At 43.1% G+C, this 15,976-nt stretch overlaps 2 protein-coding genes across 2 annotated transcripts; one reads left to right on the top strand and one right to left on the bottom strand.

The window, feature by feature from the left end:
* Window positions 1–883: 883 nt before the first annotated feature.
* PTGER4 (prostaglandin E receptor 4) lies at window positions 884–14,739 on the bottom strand. Its single transcript, XM_025389378.1, has 3 exons — window positions 14,161–14,739; window positions 12,773–13,688; window positions 884–2,847 (listed from the first exon to the last, which is right to left on the bottom strand). The coding sequence occupies exons 2-3, from the start codon at window positions 13,643–13,645 to the stop codon at window positions 2,248–2,250; spliced, it is 1,473 nt and encodes a 490-aa protein (XP_025245163.1). The 5' UTR covers window positions 13,646–13,688; window positions 14,161–14,739; the 3' UTR covers window positions 884–2,247.
* LOC112626986 lies at window positions 13,644–15,339 on the top strand. Its single transcript, XM_025389391.1, has 4 exons — window positions 13,644–13,746; window positions 14,049–14,201; window positions 14,327–14,888; window positions 14,970–15,339. The coding sequence occupies exons 1-4, from the start codon at window positions 13,644–13,646 to the stop codon at window positions 15,112–15,114; spliced, it is 963 nt and encodes a 320-aa protein (XP_025245176.1). The 3' UTR covers window positions 15,115–15,339.
* The last annotated feature ends 637 nt before the right edge of the window (window positions 15,340–15,976 follow it).

Genomic DNA, 15,976 nt, shown 5'->3' with positions numbered 1-15,976 from the left:
AGGAGAGAGGCATCAGGGATGTGCTCACCTGGAGAAACGGCTATCTGAGGACACAGAAAGAAGGGAGCCATCTGCAAGCCAAGGAGAGGGGGCTCAAGAGAAACCAACTCTGCTGACACCTTGGTCTTGGACTTTCACCCTCCACAACTGTGAGAAAATAAGTTTCTGTTGTGTAAGCCACCCATCTATAGTATTTTATGGCAGCCTTAGCTGACTAATGCAGATACATAACTCACTCAAAAAATGAACAAAATTTGCATTTAAAAATGTAAAAAGGGCCGGACATGGTGGCTCTTGCCTGCAATCCTAGCATTTTGGGAGGCTGAGGTGGGCAGGCTGCTGGAAGCCAGGAGTTTGAGACCAACCATGGCCAACATGGCATGACATGTCTCTCCTAAAAATACAAAATTTAGCCGGGCATGGTGGTGCACGCCTGTAATCCCAGCTAGTCAAGAGGCTGAGGCATGAGAATTGCTTGAACCCGGGAGGTGGAGGTTGCAGTGAGCCGAGATTGTGCCAATGCACTCCAGTCTGGCTGACAGAGCAAGACTCTGTCTCAAAAATAAATAAATAAATAAATAAAATGGCAGTTAAAAAAAACTGCAAAATGTAAAATATGCTAATTTTAGTAATAATTATTTGAGTCCTTTATATGTCGCAAGCTAGGCATAATACTGTCTCAATCCATCACCCATACAAACTGGAGGCTTTGAGTAAAGTGTCATTCTCTACTAAGTGTATCCAAGGCTTTGTACTTTTCTTGCAACATTTCTTTAAAATTATTTCCCAATAAATTTAAAAAATATATATAAAAGGATATAGATGATGACCTGAAACAACAAAGCCCCACCCCACAAGTTTTCCCAAATTGAGGATATGCAACTCAGATCGAATGTGTATATTTATTATAATCTCCAAAATAATTTCACTTGGTACAACTGCTTCTTAAAATCATATCAATATCAGGCTCAGAATTTAATTACAACCAAGCAATTCACAAAAACACTTTGAGCAACAAAACATGCTTAATATTTCTTTGAGAAAGATCCTTCAGATATGTGTACAGCATCACTGGGAGTTACACAAAACTGTTACAAGGTGACCATTAAGTGCCCCAAATCTGCACTTCTGATATATATGAATGGCTAATGTAACCACATTTGGGAATCTTTACATCTCAAAATAAAGCTCTTTCTGATGCAACTTGCCATCCTTTAAAATTTTAAAGGATGTTCTTGGTAATTCCTTAGGAAAGTAAAACTACACACACTTTCAGGGAAACAATAAGCTGCTTAGATTTTTAAAATTTTTTCTATTATACACTTTAATTATGGGTTATTTATTAAAGACTTTAAAAAATTTATGTTATGTTTTAAAAAGTACCAATTAGTGAGGGAAAAAGTTGAAAACATTTACCAGCATGTTAGGTTCTCCTAAAATCACAGTTTTCTGGATAAATAAATGTAATATCACTAAACAATTTTCACTATGTATTTTATACATAGCCTGGAAAGAATAACATTTTGGACTGTAATTTTCACATCTTAAATAGTATTTTTTTCTTTATCCCTTTGATAATACTAAACTCTTTCTCCTAAAAATTTATATCTATTTTATAGATATCAATCTTACTATGAATTTTCAACTTTGACTAGAACTTGTTTATGAAAAATATCTAACATCTGCAACTTCAGCTGGTTATACTGGAAGGAGAGGGCTTGCGATAATTTTATTATACCTTGTATTAACAATAAACCTTCTCACAGAGAAGAAAATACTTTAAATACCTTAAATCATATGTACAACAATAAAAATTCACATTTCATGCTTTAGTGAGACACTTAAATCATCCATAAGGCAGTCCTCATAGTTTACTGGAATAGAGCCTTTCTAATATCTGGGCCTCTGCTGTGTGCCAAATACGACGAAGCTCTGGGTGTTAGGAAAGCAGCCAAACTTCTGCCATCCTCCTATCCAGTAGAAAAACTGATAGTAGGTCTTCCCAGCCATCAAGTTGTGACCACAATCCTCTGTCATAGTGGGGTATTAACCGATGTGCTGCAGGCCTCAGGACCCATGTGAGTCAACTCGATTGTCTGCAAAGTGCTCAAAAGCCAGGATGTTCTCTAACGTGAGTTGTAGGATGATGATAGCCCTTCTGAGCACAGCTAAACGTGACATGTATGTGTCTATTGCACAGGATTTTATAAGGGTCCAGAAACAGTACTGTATTTCTTTCCTTACCTATTATATACATTTTTCTGATAAGTTCAGTGTTTCACTGGGAAATGTGACTTGCAGGGAGCTCCCCTTAGGGGCAGGCCCAGCCCTGCCGCTTCCACCAACCTCATCCACCAGTAAGACACTCTCTGAGTCCTGACCCTGTGAAGAGTCTGAGGTCTCTGATATTCGCAAAGTCCTCAGCGAGGTGGTGTCTTTCTGGGCCAGGCCCATGCCAGGAACACCTGGAAGCAAATTCCTGCCTCCAAGGCCATTTTCACTGAGGTCAGGCAGTGAGAGGTCTGGCAGGAGGGTCTGAGATGTACTGCTGATCTCCTTCAGCTCCCGGGAGAAGAAGGAGCGAGAGTGGCCCGACATGGCAGAAGATGTCCTTCGACTGTCCGAGCAGTGCTGTCCGGAGCGCTCTCTGCGGGATCCGCCAATGCGGCAGAAGAGGCATTTGATCTTCTCTATTGCTTTACTGAGCACTGTCTTTCTCAGGAGGATATATATCCAGGGGTCTAGGATGGGGTTCACAGAAGCAATTCGGATGGCCTGCAAATCTGGATTTTTACTGACTTCTCGCTCCAAACTTGGCTGATATAACTGGTTGACGAATACTCGCACCTGCATAAGTGAAATCCGCACATTTAGATTTCATCATTCATCAACTGGGAAAACATATAAATGCTATGTCTACCTTAGCAATATTAAGAACCTGCCTTCATTTCTCAAGTTCCAGGAAAAGAGGAAGCTACATAACAAGCCTCAGAAAAACCAGTCATGGGCTGGGTATGGTGGCTCACACCTGTAATCCCAGCACTTTGGGAGGCCGAGGTGGGTGAATCACTTGAGGTCAGCAGTTCCAGACCAACTTTTCCAACATGGCGAAACCCCATCTCTACTAAAAATACAAACATTAGGCTGGGTGCGGTGGCTCACGCCTGTAATCCCAGCATTTTGGTAGGCTGAGGTGGGCGGATCACAAGGTCAAGAGATTGAGACCATCCTGGCCAACATGGTGAAACTCCATCTCTACTAAAACCATAAAATTTAGCTGGGTATGGTGGCATGTGCCTGTAGTCCCAGCTACTTAGGAGGCTGAGGCAGGAGAATCGTTTGAACCCAGGAGGCGGAGGTTGTAGTGAGCTGAGATCATGCCACTGCACTCCAGCCTGGCAACAGAGTGAGACTCCATCTCAAAAAAATAAAAACAAAACAAAAATTAGCCAGGTGTGGTGGCACATGCCTATAATCCCAGCTACTCAGGAGGCTGAGGCAGGAGAATCGCTTGAACCCGGGGGAGCAGAGGTTGCAGTGAGCTGAGATGGCGCCACTGCACTCCAGCCAAGGCCACAGATCTAGAATCTGTTTCAAAAAAAAAAAAAAAAAAAAAAGAAAAAGAAAAACCAGTCACTGGAAAAATGCAATTAATATGTTCTGAGTTAGTATGGCTTTAATATTTTTGTAACTATCTTATGATTATCTTCCCTAGAGCAAAGACAGTATACAAAAATGCAATGTGAGTGCAGGTCACATATGTATAAAGTGTTCTTGAGAAACATTTTATTAACTTCATTTCTGCGAGTGCTTTTAAGTTTTTGTAACTCTAATGAAGTATTTTTTTCCCCCAAAAGCTACTGATTTATCTTATTCCAGCTGTCATTTTACATAATTTAAAGGGAACTCATTTTATAAGTCAATTAACCATCTAATCATCAGAATAAGGCCAGATTCTTTTATTTTAATCTAGAAAGAATATGCTGAAAAGTTTTACACCAACAGCAGGATCTCCTGTCACCCAGAATGACCACAGAATAGTTTTCATTTTCTCTATGACTCTGTTCCCCAGTTATAGTAATCACGATGGATGAGTAGGAATTTGCTAAATTTAGAAGGAAGGACATCACATTTCAAATAGAGGTAGCTCCATGTGCAAAGTCATGGAAGAATGAAATGATATGTCAACATCTGGGAACTTCAAATGATTCAGCGAATGGAGCATGAATTTGTGTAAACTTACATGATCATTTTATTCCTTAGAGGAAAATGCATTTGTTAAATGTACATGTATATATATTTTTTGAGACCGGGTCTCACTTTGTCGCCCAGGCTGGAGTGCAGTGGTATAATCATTGCTCACTGCAGCCTTGAGCTCCTAGGCTCCAGCAATCCTCCTGCCGTAGCCTCCTGAGTAGCCAGGACTACAGGTGTGTGCCACCGTGCCCGGCTAACTTATTATTTTTGTAGAGATGAGGTCTTTCTATGTTGCCCAGGCTAGTCTCGAACTCTTGAGCTCAAGTGATCTGCCCGCCGCAGTCTCCCAAAGTGCTAAGATTACAGGAGTGAGCCACCATGCTCAGCCTCAAATTCACTCTTAAAGTATTATGATTTTTTTTTTTTTGCCTAGATATTACTTCTAATTCCACTGGGATCATTTATATAAAAATCTCATCTGCAATTCATATAGAAATAGTAGGAGTAATTCACATAGAAATAGAAATAGTAGTATAGAAATAAAAATAATTGCCATCTATCTTTAGTAATTATTTACTAATTATTTCTTGCCTTTAGTAATTATTTTAGGTTAGGGAGAAGAGGTTGAGTCTCACAGTCAAGGAAGATACATAAAAACCACAAAAAGGAGCAAGAAGAACTCACAAAAGCATAGCTGGAGCCATTTAACTAGGGGCAAATATCTCTAACAAGACTTGAGGACATTGCTGCCTTACTACATACAGCATAACAATGAATGACTCATGGTACATGAATCACCTAGAACAGGGATAGTTTAGTTGAGGCTGGTGTCAGTTCACAATGGAAAAGGCGATTCATTGACCATTTGCATGCATTCTTTTGGCACTTACTAGATGTAACAATATTTGGGTCGGGATATTTCAGAAAGATTTTCAACAATTTGGATAAAAGAAGAAAGTTTAAAATATTTGAAGAAATACATTTCATTAACCTGCAAAATTAAACATATTAAATTTATTCCAGAACAATACTGGATCAGTAAGGTAGAACTGCATTTCTATTTCTTCCTTAACTGGAATTTAGATCTTAATTAGCTATAGGTCTCTGATCCTCTATCAAAAGATTTTTGTTCATTTCATTTGTTGTTGTTTTGTTTTGAGAACTTACACTTATTGCAAAATCTGACCTAAACTTATTTTGGCAGCAAAAACTGAACTGAACAGACTGTGAAGCCATTTAGTTCAATTTATTCCACTTAGAGTGAATATTCCTATGTTCTGGTCCAGGAGTACTGTTCCAATTCTGATGAGGATATTACATATTTTGCAATATATTATTGATTACTTCTCTAAAAGCCAAGAAATTCTAAATTCTGAAACTCATCTGCCCCTAAATATTTTGGATATGGGATTATGGGCCTGTAAATCTCAGAGAATAAAATAGTCAAAGCCTCTAGCCAAGATGAAATTAATATCTTGATATTTGGAAGACAGCTAAATCAAGAACGAACTGGAATGAACATCAGTATGTAATATCGCCTCTTAAAATATTTTTAGAAACTATGCTGGGATAAATGATAGTAACAAGGCAAAGCATACTTGATTTAAAAAAAATCTTTACTAGTAGTAAAATAAAAATAATAAAATAAAAAATAATAAAAAATATTTTACTAGTAAAATAAAGCATCTTGGTTTCTTGCTTCCATAAACTTTGTGGTCTTCAGCTATGTCTGGAAACTCAGCAGTTCCCTCAACTGTACAGGCCTTTTCTCAGATGAGGTATTTGTTACTGAGACCCAGAGCTTTTGAGGAACTTAGGATGTCCCCCGCCCTGTTGGTGGCAATCTGGTCTGGACCTCCATGTTGCCTTTTCTGTTCTACCAGTCTGGCTTTCTGTTTAATCATTATTTCTTGACAATGGAGTTATTGGTAAAAAGCATGAGGTCTACATTTTATTCACATCACGTACTATGTTCCTAAGGGTAGAAGAAATGATGGATTTAAATCTGTTAGTATCAAGTCCTGTGTGTGGTCTCTGGAAAAGACCTACGGCCGGGTTTATGTGAACTTGAGCCTTCAAGCCTCCAGGTGGCAGTGTTGCTCCACTCGAGAGTTTCTGATCCTCCCTCCCTAATAAGCACTGTGTAAAGCCATCTCCGAGACTCGCAGAACAGAATTTTGGTTAAGTCTCAACCTGACGTTTCTGAGATTTTTGACATTGAAAATGTTTTATTGCTGGTTGCTTCTCCTGCGACAACCTCAAAGGAAACATGGCTACTACTGAAAGGAAGAAAATTTTTGAACAGTTAAAATGGAATTTGTAGCCATTCAAAGAAGTATATTAGGAGTTAGCATTTTAAAATTTCTGTGGCCTTTTAGAAAGGTCGGAATGTTGTAAAACAATAATAGGTTGTCATAATCAAAGGTGATGAGAGGCAAGGAAAGAATCATTTCTGTGCCTCATCTCATCTACAGCAGCAATGGATTTTGACTAGCATAGGAGGGAATGAAAGGAGGCTATATTAAAAGTATATTAAAATTATGGAAATGGGGGAGGAAAAGTTTACAATTAGTCCAGGCCACTGAACCTGGTCATTCAATGTCTTTTCAATAAAGGAGAATTCACAGGGTAGCAAAAGTATGAGTTTAAAGAGCAAAAGTTCAAATTTGGGTAAAAACATCCTCAAAAGTTGGTCAAATTGGAAAGAATCAATTTGAGTTTTACTTTGCAACATATCTCAGTTGAGACTTACTTCAAGTAGGGAAAGAAAAAAGACAAAACAAACAAAAACTCCACGCATCTTGCAATGTTTGAAAACATACAGCAACCTCTGCTTCACTTTAAAGGGGCTACTTGACTTGCTGTTTCCAAGAGGGCAGGGACAACCGCAGTTGAGATGGGAACATCTGGAGTAGTGCTTCAATGTCTTGTGAGCGGGTGAAAGCACTTTTCGGAATTCTTGTCTAACAGGCCCTATATGTTACACGACTAAACAAGTTCAGGCAGTTTTCAGTGTTGGAGGAGTGTGTTGCTGATAAAAAACCTCTGAGTCAGGACGGAAAAAAATCATTAAAAAAACTCACTGAATACGGCCGGGCGCGATGGCTCACGCCTGTAATCCCAGCACTTTGGGAGGCCGAGGCAGGCGGATCACCTGACATCGGGAGTTTGAGACCAGCCTGACCAACATGGAGAAACCCTGTCTCTACTAAAAATACAAAATTAGCCGAGCATGGTGGCGCATGCCTATAATCCCAGCTACTTGGAAGGCTGAGGCAGGAGAATCGCTTGAACCCGGGAGGCGGAAGTTGTGGTGAGCTGAGATTGTGCCATTGCACTCCAGCCTGGGCAACAAGAGGGAAACTCTGTCTCATAACAAAAACAAAAACAAAAAAACTCACTGAATACTAATGACATATCTCCTTTCTTCCAATTTTAAGTATTTTTCTTAGTAGCTGCTAATGTGTACATGTGGTTTGTTGTTCATATTGGCATATTACAGTATTCTAAATTATTTTATTTTAGAAAGAGTCTCACTGTGTCACCCAGGCTGGAGTGCTGTGATACAAACATGGTCATTGCAGCCTCAACCTCCTGGACTCAAGCAATCCTCTAGCCTCAACCTTCCAAGTAGCTGGGAAACAGGCACATGCCAACACACCAAGCTACATTTTAAAAATTATGTTATTCACACCTTTTTAGGATGATTAGAGATTAGGGTTCAGGAGCAGTGGAACATAACTTGCAGAAAATGCAATCAGTTCAGAAGAAGACGTGGTGACAAGAAAGCTGTAAGGAGGCTATATGCTATAGAGATAGATGCCCAAGCTTTGGAAGCAAACAAGCCTCTGTTCAAATCCTGGCTCCACTCCTTATAACATAGGTACAAATGATCAAAGTGCTTAGCACAGCGCAGCACCTATCATAGAACAGGTATGTTGGCTCTCATTACGTTTTTTGAACCCATATGTGGAAGCTTGCCCAGTGTGGAATATATCAATAATTTGAAAACTGTAGCTTAGAGGTAGCTTTGGGATACAGTTAATAATATGACATCAAAAACATGTACTTCCTACTTAATAATCTGTTTGCAGGGAATGTTGAAGAAAGAATGTTGAACTCTTGATTAGACAGATTTAGTAATCGACTGTCAAAACAGTAGTAATGCTTTCCAATAAGTGACAAGATCTGTAGCTGGATTTGAATGTGTGTGCTACTTGTTCTGTTCCAAGCACATAAAAGGAATTATCTGTATGTGCTCAGTTATCCCACTGCCTTGTGAAGAGTCCAAAATTGACGCAGCTGTTACTAGAAGTTCTTATCACTTTCTTTTTTTCAAGTAAAGAATAGTGGAAAGAATTCTTGACTGGGTGGTGTGTAGGAGAGCTTGGTTCTTGTTCCTTCTAGGCCACTAACTGGCCATTTGTAGAAGGCAAGTTAAATCTCTACAGGCTTTATAGGTCAACCTCTACACTGAATGTTTCTTTTTTGTTTTGTTTTGTTTTGTTTTTTAAGCTCTCACATTGAATGTTCTAATAGGAGACTACAAGAATCACTTCAGCGCTGAGAAAAAAAAAAACTTGTTAGGAGATATTCAATACAAACAAATTGACAGGTCAGCAAAGCATGGTGAAATGAGCATTAGATGAGGACTCACCTATAGCTACCCTGTAAGTTGCAGAATGATATAAATTCTTCATTTGCAGCTGGGAAAACTGAGGTGCAGAGAGAGTGAAAATACTGGTCAGCCCTACTTTCTTCTTAGAGCTTTTCAAGATTCAAATGAAATGCCAGATGTGGAAATAACTTACTTTTATGGAACTCAATAGTCTTCAAGTTACTACTACTGGGTCTACAATTTCATGTTATTACTTAAAACTTGCTTCTGGGCATTGCCATTTTTTAAACTTAGCCAAATTTATTTGAACAAATCCAGTCTTTTAGATTCTGTTGTAGTCATACCCAAATGTATGGCATTTCTCTTGTATGTGTAGATATGCTTCACACTCATCTGACATCCCATCAGTTGTTTTATGACTCCACTTCCAGTTTGCCTACAGTAAACAAAAGTATATCTATTTACAAAGTTTTCATCTGTCCTTATAAACTTTTGCTGATCAAATGCTGGTGAAAGCTTTATAGAGACGACTAGTTTACAGTAAGGAACCAAATAAACACTCACAGGAAGTATTTTCCTAAGAATCTAAGTTTTACTTCACTAAGGCAGAAGATTAATCAAATTAGCCATTCTGCCCCTAGCTGAGATAAATATTTGTTACTTCAGAGTTAAAAAATAAAAGAAACAAGTAAGCAATAAATACAGTTTTGGGTTGCTTGTGTATGGGGGAAAATGCCCTTCCAAACCCTATAATAACTGTTTAGCCCTGAGGCAAAATATTTGATTATAATAATCACCTTAATATTCATTAGTAACTGAAAAATTAGGCACTAGAAATTCATCTAGCTACAGCATTTAGCACCAGGACCTTAAGGGGCTGTCTTGCTTGCATATTTCTAAAGAATGCAATCTTTTTTGTTTATCTGAAATGTAGACTCTCACTTCTTGTTCTCACAAAATTTTGGAAGTTCTCACTTCCAAAATTCTCCTATATTTAAAAAAACCCTGAGACTGGTTATAAATAGAAGAAAGGACAAAATGACAAGAACCACCTACCCATTACATCTTGTCATGTGATGTTCCTTGTAGATCATACTTACACCTTCTCTGATCATTCATTGTGACCCAGTTCAAAGAATTCTGAAGGTTCAGCACAGTTCCTTATATCCACAACTAATTTCCCAACCTTTCTCAAATTTCCACTCCAATCTTAGCTCTATTTATGAAACATGTATATTTTGGATAGCAAATTAAATTTTATTTTTTATACTAAACTCAATACCAACCCCCTCTAAGAGCTGTAGTTCTTTCTTCCCTGGTGTCCAAGAGGCAAAACCTTGGCTGCTTTTCAATGGCTGCTTGTTTTCCTTATGTATTATATCAAGCTTTCTGAAATTCCAAGTAAGCTATATTTGCTTTGTTGGCCTTTCCAAAGCATTTAAAATAATTCCAACGCTTTGATTTTCCTTAAATGGGATTAGCAACCACTTGATTTGATAAAATTAGATGCTTCATTAGTTTCTTTGGAACTGAAGATAGGCTCATCTGCTTTCAATATCAGAGAGTTCTGAGCTTTAATCTTAATTTATAATATGAATATGAAAACATGAAAAAAGAAAGTTGTAAAAGGAAGCCAAGGAAAACTGTATTTGCAGAAGGGTTTTCAATTAGTTCAGTAATTGCTGAATTGTGGGGGGGTGGGGGGGGGGTAGTATAATGAACCCATCATTTATCACTGATTTATAAACCGATTCTGAAATTAGATTTTAGTACCCAAAACTAAGGGTGACAAACTGATGCCACTGCTATTTGTAGGATTCCTTATTTCTCACAAAGCTACATAAATACTTGACTAATGGGATTACTTCTTAATTGAGCTAGTTTCAATTTTCAGGTTAAGATTACTTAAAATTTACATCATGTTACTAACATTATACAGGTGGACAGTATTTCTTGTTAGTTAAAATGTGGTTAATCTGCAAACCACAAATACAGCTCCTATAATTTCTCGCTTCTAGGTCCTCAAATAATTTTAAGGCTTTGTGTAAGGGCCCTGAATCTTAGGTCCAGGTCTACCACTTCAGCCCACGAGGTGAATTAAGCCTTGTATGTCTTTCTAGAAGAAAATAATTCATCCGTGGCTGTGCAGAAATCCATAGCTTTACAGGCTTACTTCCAACCAAAACACATATAAAGTATGTGCATGTTGCTAACCTTCTAGCTCTAATTCCTCTGTCCCTTTAAGTGGATGTTCTGAGAATAACAACCATTCACTTTGTCATTTACTGTTCTGTAAAACACAAGGCAGAGGCCCAGGAACAGGGGCCCCATCAGGAGCGGAGTTGTTTTTGTCCAAAATCTCACTTTATTCTAGGTTGCCATTACAGACAGTAAAATGTATTTATGTGGCTCAAGTGTGACTTAACTCTGTAAATTATATTGGGTCCTGGAATGGCTTAAAGGCTCTTATGGCCAATTATATTTATTACTGTTTATACAAATTGGTAAGAAGCTACTGTATTCTGGCTCTCAGCCCCCTCTAAGTTCCTTCCATTTACAGTCACTTTTATCAGAGATGTAATATTTCTACACCAAAGATCCCTGGACAGTATTAATAAGGAAAAGGAAGGAATGATAGCCCATTACATTTTATTTTCTCTTGTTCCCAATAAGCATAAGAAAAAGCAGTTATCTCTTTTTGAGTTGGTAGTTTAGAATTTCCAGGAATGCGGGGTTTTGGAAGATGGAAGAACTCATAACTAGTTGCTTTCAAGAGAAACTCTAGATAAAGTATTGCATTCTTCTGCCCATCTGCTTCTGGTGCATTCCATTTTAGTCAGAGGCAAAGTAAAGAACTAGGTAGGGTTTGAGCCTTTCTGTTTACCATATTTTAAAAGTTAATCCAAAGGCAATTCTTAAAAGATGAACTAAAAATGAAGTGTACCAAAACTCCAACCCACGCTTTACAAAGGCCAAAATGAGAAGTGTTCTAGGAGGGAGACGTGATGTAATAACACATGAGCTGGGTCTGGCCTCAGACGGGCCAAAGGTCCATTACAAGCTGTAGAGCTTTGGCTTGAAGAAACGAAGACAGCCATCTCTAAATCTCGGTTTCTCTAAAATGGTACCGTTTCTTGCACAGTTGTAGAGAATTCAAATCCCATACCCCATGTATACCAGCTTTTCCATAATTAGTCACCCTGAGAAACTTTGCTTTCCTGGCCTACACAGAATGAAAGAAACTGAGTCTGGACCCTGCCCGGTGTATGAATTAGAATTTGTGTGCTTTAAGCTGCCCTCCCAGGGCACACCATGGTAGAGCAGGGAGCCTAGCTTGACTCTGTAGGTTTGGCTGGATGATTTTCAGCATATCATTCACTCCCTCAGTGAAGTGAGGGAGTTAGACTAAAACACCTCTTGATATCTCTTCTAGCTTTAAAATTCTACGCAATCCACCGGGGGGAAAAAGTAAAAAAAAAACTTGCATAAATCAAAACACCAAAAACCCCACTTTCCTTAGAAATGGTTTACAACGAACAGATCACCATCCCTGACGTTTCAGGTTCTGCAGTTCACAGTTCACAGTACGGAGGAGTGGGCTAAGTTACACTACAGCAGGTTCCCCTCCACATCTAACAGAGGGGGTGGGGGGTTTTCTTGGAAGACTCGGCCAATGTCAGGCAGCAAGGGGTAAGGGCTGTCCCGGTAGAGAAAAAAACCCAGGCTTTCGGGAACATAAACTGGGGGATGTGGGGGCAAAGCACCTGCTAAAGCTCATTAGGACTGGGACTTCAAAGAGGGTTGGGCCCGCTCTGAGAAAGTGTGGGAATCCCAGCCCCGACCTAAAGGAGACACGTTCACTGCCAAAGACTGAGAGGGAAAGCGGGGAGCGGGGAACGGAGGAGGGAGGTGGATGCGAGAAAAGGGCCGGGTGGGGCCCCAGCCCTGGTCACTCACCACGAGCGGGATGGAGCAGATGAGCACCACCAGGGAGGTGGCAATGAGTAAGATGACCATCTGGATCTCGGCGCCCGCGATGCGGCGGAAACTCCGGCGGCGGCGAAAGTCGCTGAGGCGCGGCAAGCCTGGGGAGGCGGCGGGGTGGCCCCGGGAGACAACCGAGGTCACGGCCGTCGCGGCCGCATGGTGCTGCTCGGTGCCCAGCGAGGTGCGGCGCATGAACTGGCGGTGCATGCGGAGCAGCGCGCCGCACACAAGCACGTTACAGAGGACGGTGGCGAGAATGAGGAAGGAGCTGAAGCCCGCGTACATGTAGGAGTAGGCAGCGTGCGCCGTCACGTTGGTGGTCCAGTCGATGAAGCACCAGGTGTCTGGGTACTGCAGCCGCGAGCTACCGAGGCCCATGTTGGGCAGCGCGCAGAAGAGCACGTTGGACGCATAGACTGCAAAGAGCGTGAGGCCCGCCAACCGCTTGTCCACGTAGTGGCTGTAGAAATAGGCGTGGTTGATGGCCAGGTAGCGCTCGACACTCATGGCGCAGATGATGCTAAGGCCGGACAGGCTGAAGAAGAGCAGAATGAAGGTGCTGTACTCGCACAGCGGCTGGCCCCCGGGCCATTGGCCCTTCATGTACGTGGCGATGGTCACCGGGCTCACCAGCAAAGTGCCCAACAGGTCGGTGACAGCCAGCCCACATACCAGCGTGTAGAAGGTTGTCTCCTTCTGCTCCTTGCGCGACTTGCACAGCACCACGATGGCCACCAGGTTGCCCACCACCCCGAAGATGAACATCACCGCCGGGATGGTCACTGGGCTGTTCAGCCGGTCGGGGCTCAAGGAAGTGGACGCATTGACCCCGGGAGTGGACATGATAGTGGCTGGCGGTGCGCAGCCTTGGAGTGCAAGGCTGGGTCTGGGGATGGTAGAAGAGAGACAAAGCTGCCGTGAGCGGAAATTACCACTTGTAAGGTGTTAGACCCGCGCCCAAGAAACGATACACTGATAAGCCAAGGGGAGCAACTCGATCCTACTTTCTGGATTGTAGCCACTTACCAACTGCGGCCACCAAAATCTCTAGGCTCCTGATACGTCCTGCCAGCAGCACACTCTTGCTGACATTAATATTTATAAACTGCTTCTCCCATTCCTCTTCCTCCCCTCAACCCAACTCACTCCATTGCCAAGATGAATAAGAGCCATCTCAAGGGAAAAGTAGCTCCCTATTGCTATTCCCGATAGATTCTGAGTCAATGAAATTCTCACTGAAAACAAGTTACAAAAGCAATTTGGAGAGCGCACTCTTCCCTTCTTGGCTCTCTTCGGCGAGCGCCGCATCTCCGCGTTCGCTACCCGTTGACCCCAACGCCAGCCCAACGCCATCTCACCTGTAGCAGCAGCAGCGGCGGCAGCCTCGCGAGCCCCCAGGGTCAGCTCTCAGATGTCCTGGCCCGCCTCCAACCTGCTTTCACCTTGTCCCGCTAAGTCTGGAAATTGCCAAACCTTCGGCTTCTCAGAGCCGGTCTCAGTGGCTGCCGATTTTTGGACACTGAGGTCAGAGTTGCCAGCTTTCAAAAACTTGGGAAACAAGAGGGGCAGCTGGATGGGTCAGTGAAGAATGGTGCTGGATTTCTTGTTCGCTATATATTTTTTTCCTTCAAAGACGAGTCCCAGCTTCTCAGTGCCCGCCGGTCTCGTCCGCTGGAGGACAGCGTTCAGGTGTGAGGCCACGCGCGCAGGTGGCGCGGAGCCTCGGTCCCCAGTTCTGGCCGCCCTCCGCCCCAGCCACGGGCAGCACGGGCGGCTACCGGAGTTTGCGGCTGCCGCTGAGGCCGCTCCTGGCTACCTGGGGGCGGCTCGGGGTCCACTCTGCCCGAGGCTCTGGCCTGGGGCTGTTCATCTTCCTCTCGGGCTGCCGGGCTTGGAGCTCCGCTCTCGCCTTTCCACCCTCTGTACAAACTTTTCTCCTCCTCCAAGTTTCCCTGGCGGAGGCGGAGGCAAACCGTGCGCTGCCCGGACGCCCATTGGCCGGACTGGAAGGGGGCGGAGCGCGTCCTCCCTGGGCGCCGCTGGGGAGCCCGGCGGGGGGCGGTGTTCGGGCTGGGGCGGGGCTGGGCTGCGTGGGGCGGGGCTGGGCTGCGTGGGGCGGGGCTGGGCTGCGTGGGGCGGGGCTGGGCTGCGTGGGGCGGGGCGGGGCTGCGGGGGGCGGGGCGGCTGCCGTGGTTTTCCCGCCCTCTGAGCTGCTGAGTGGGAGCCGGGAGGAGACCCTGGGAAGCCCCGGTGCTTTCCCCGGCAACCGCTTAGCCGCTCCTGTACTCGGCTTCCAGTGGGGCTACTACTGAAACCAGCGACCCTTTCCGCCTTGCTGCCTGCCGCTTGGAGTGGACTATTTCTTGAACCTCCTGCCCGCGGGCCGCAACATCTAGGTCGTGGAAGAGAGGGCAGTTGCTTTAGCATTCTACCTAGGGTTGGCCGAGAAAGGAGGAGAAATGGGGTGTCTGTGTGCGCTAGCGCGTGCGCCCCTGGGTTAGACTTGGGTGCGCCCAGCGGACGTGGTAGGTGGGTGAGTGGGTACCAGGTTGGGCGGGGAAATAACGAAGAATCCATCCTCTCACCATAAAAGGAGTTGGAGTAATTTGGCAGTGACCGGGCTGCGGGCTGCGCTTGGTAGGGCACCCCAGGCGAAAAAGGGAAAAAAAAAAAAAAAAAGAGGAGGAGACAGTGACTGCAGCCTCTCCCGGCGCAGGTGGCAGAACCTTGCAGCTTTCGAGAGGTGGAGCCTTGGTGGGGTTGGGAGGACTGCCTAACTGCGATCTTTTTCTCCATTCTCTTTCCGGGGAACTTCTCCGCCCTGAAAGGGTAGAGTGAACTTCATGCCTTCGGCCGTGTTATACTCGTTAGACCCCATTCACCATAAATCCTTTGAAAGACTAGTGGAGGGTGAGAAGGGGGTTTGAAAGTCACTGGGGTAAAGGAATTCTCCAAGCACCACCTCATGATTAATTCTTGGAAAAGCCTGTTTGCGCGGCCCTTACAATTAGTTTGACTTGTCTAATGGTGAAGTTTTTCTCTGTACTCCTTCTACTCTGTTTTCTAAAACTAGAACTAAAAACTTAAAAAATTGTAAAACTTCATGGTGTAATTAAAACCCCTTTACCATTTTTTTTTTTTAAAGTAAGATTGTGTGGCCCTATTGCACAATTT

This window comes from Theropithecus gelada, chromosome 6 (genome assembly GCF_003255815.1).
Source record: "Theropithecus gelada isolate Dixy chromosome 6, Tgel_1.0, whole genome shotgun sequence".
NCBI lineage: Eukaryota > Metazoa > Chordata > Mammalia > Primates > Cercopithecidae > Theropithecus > Theropithecus gelada.
This window is presented reverse-complemented; position numbering and strand designations above follow the sequence as displayed.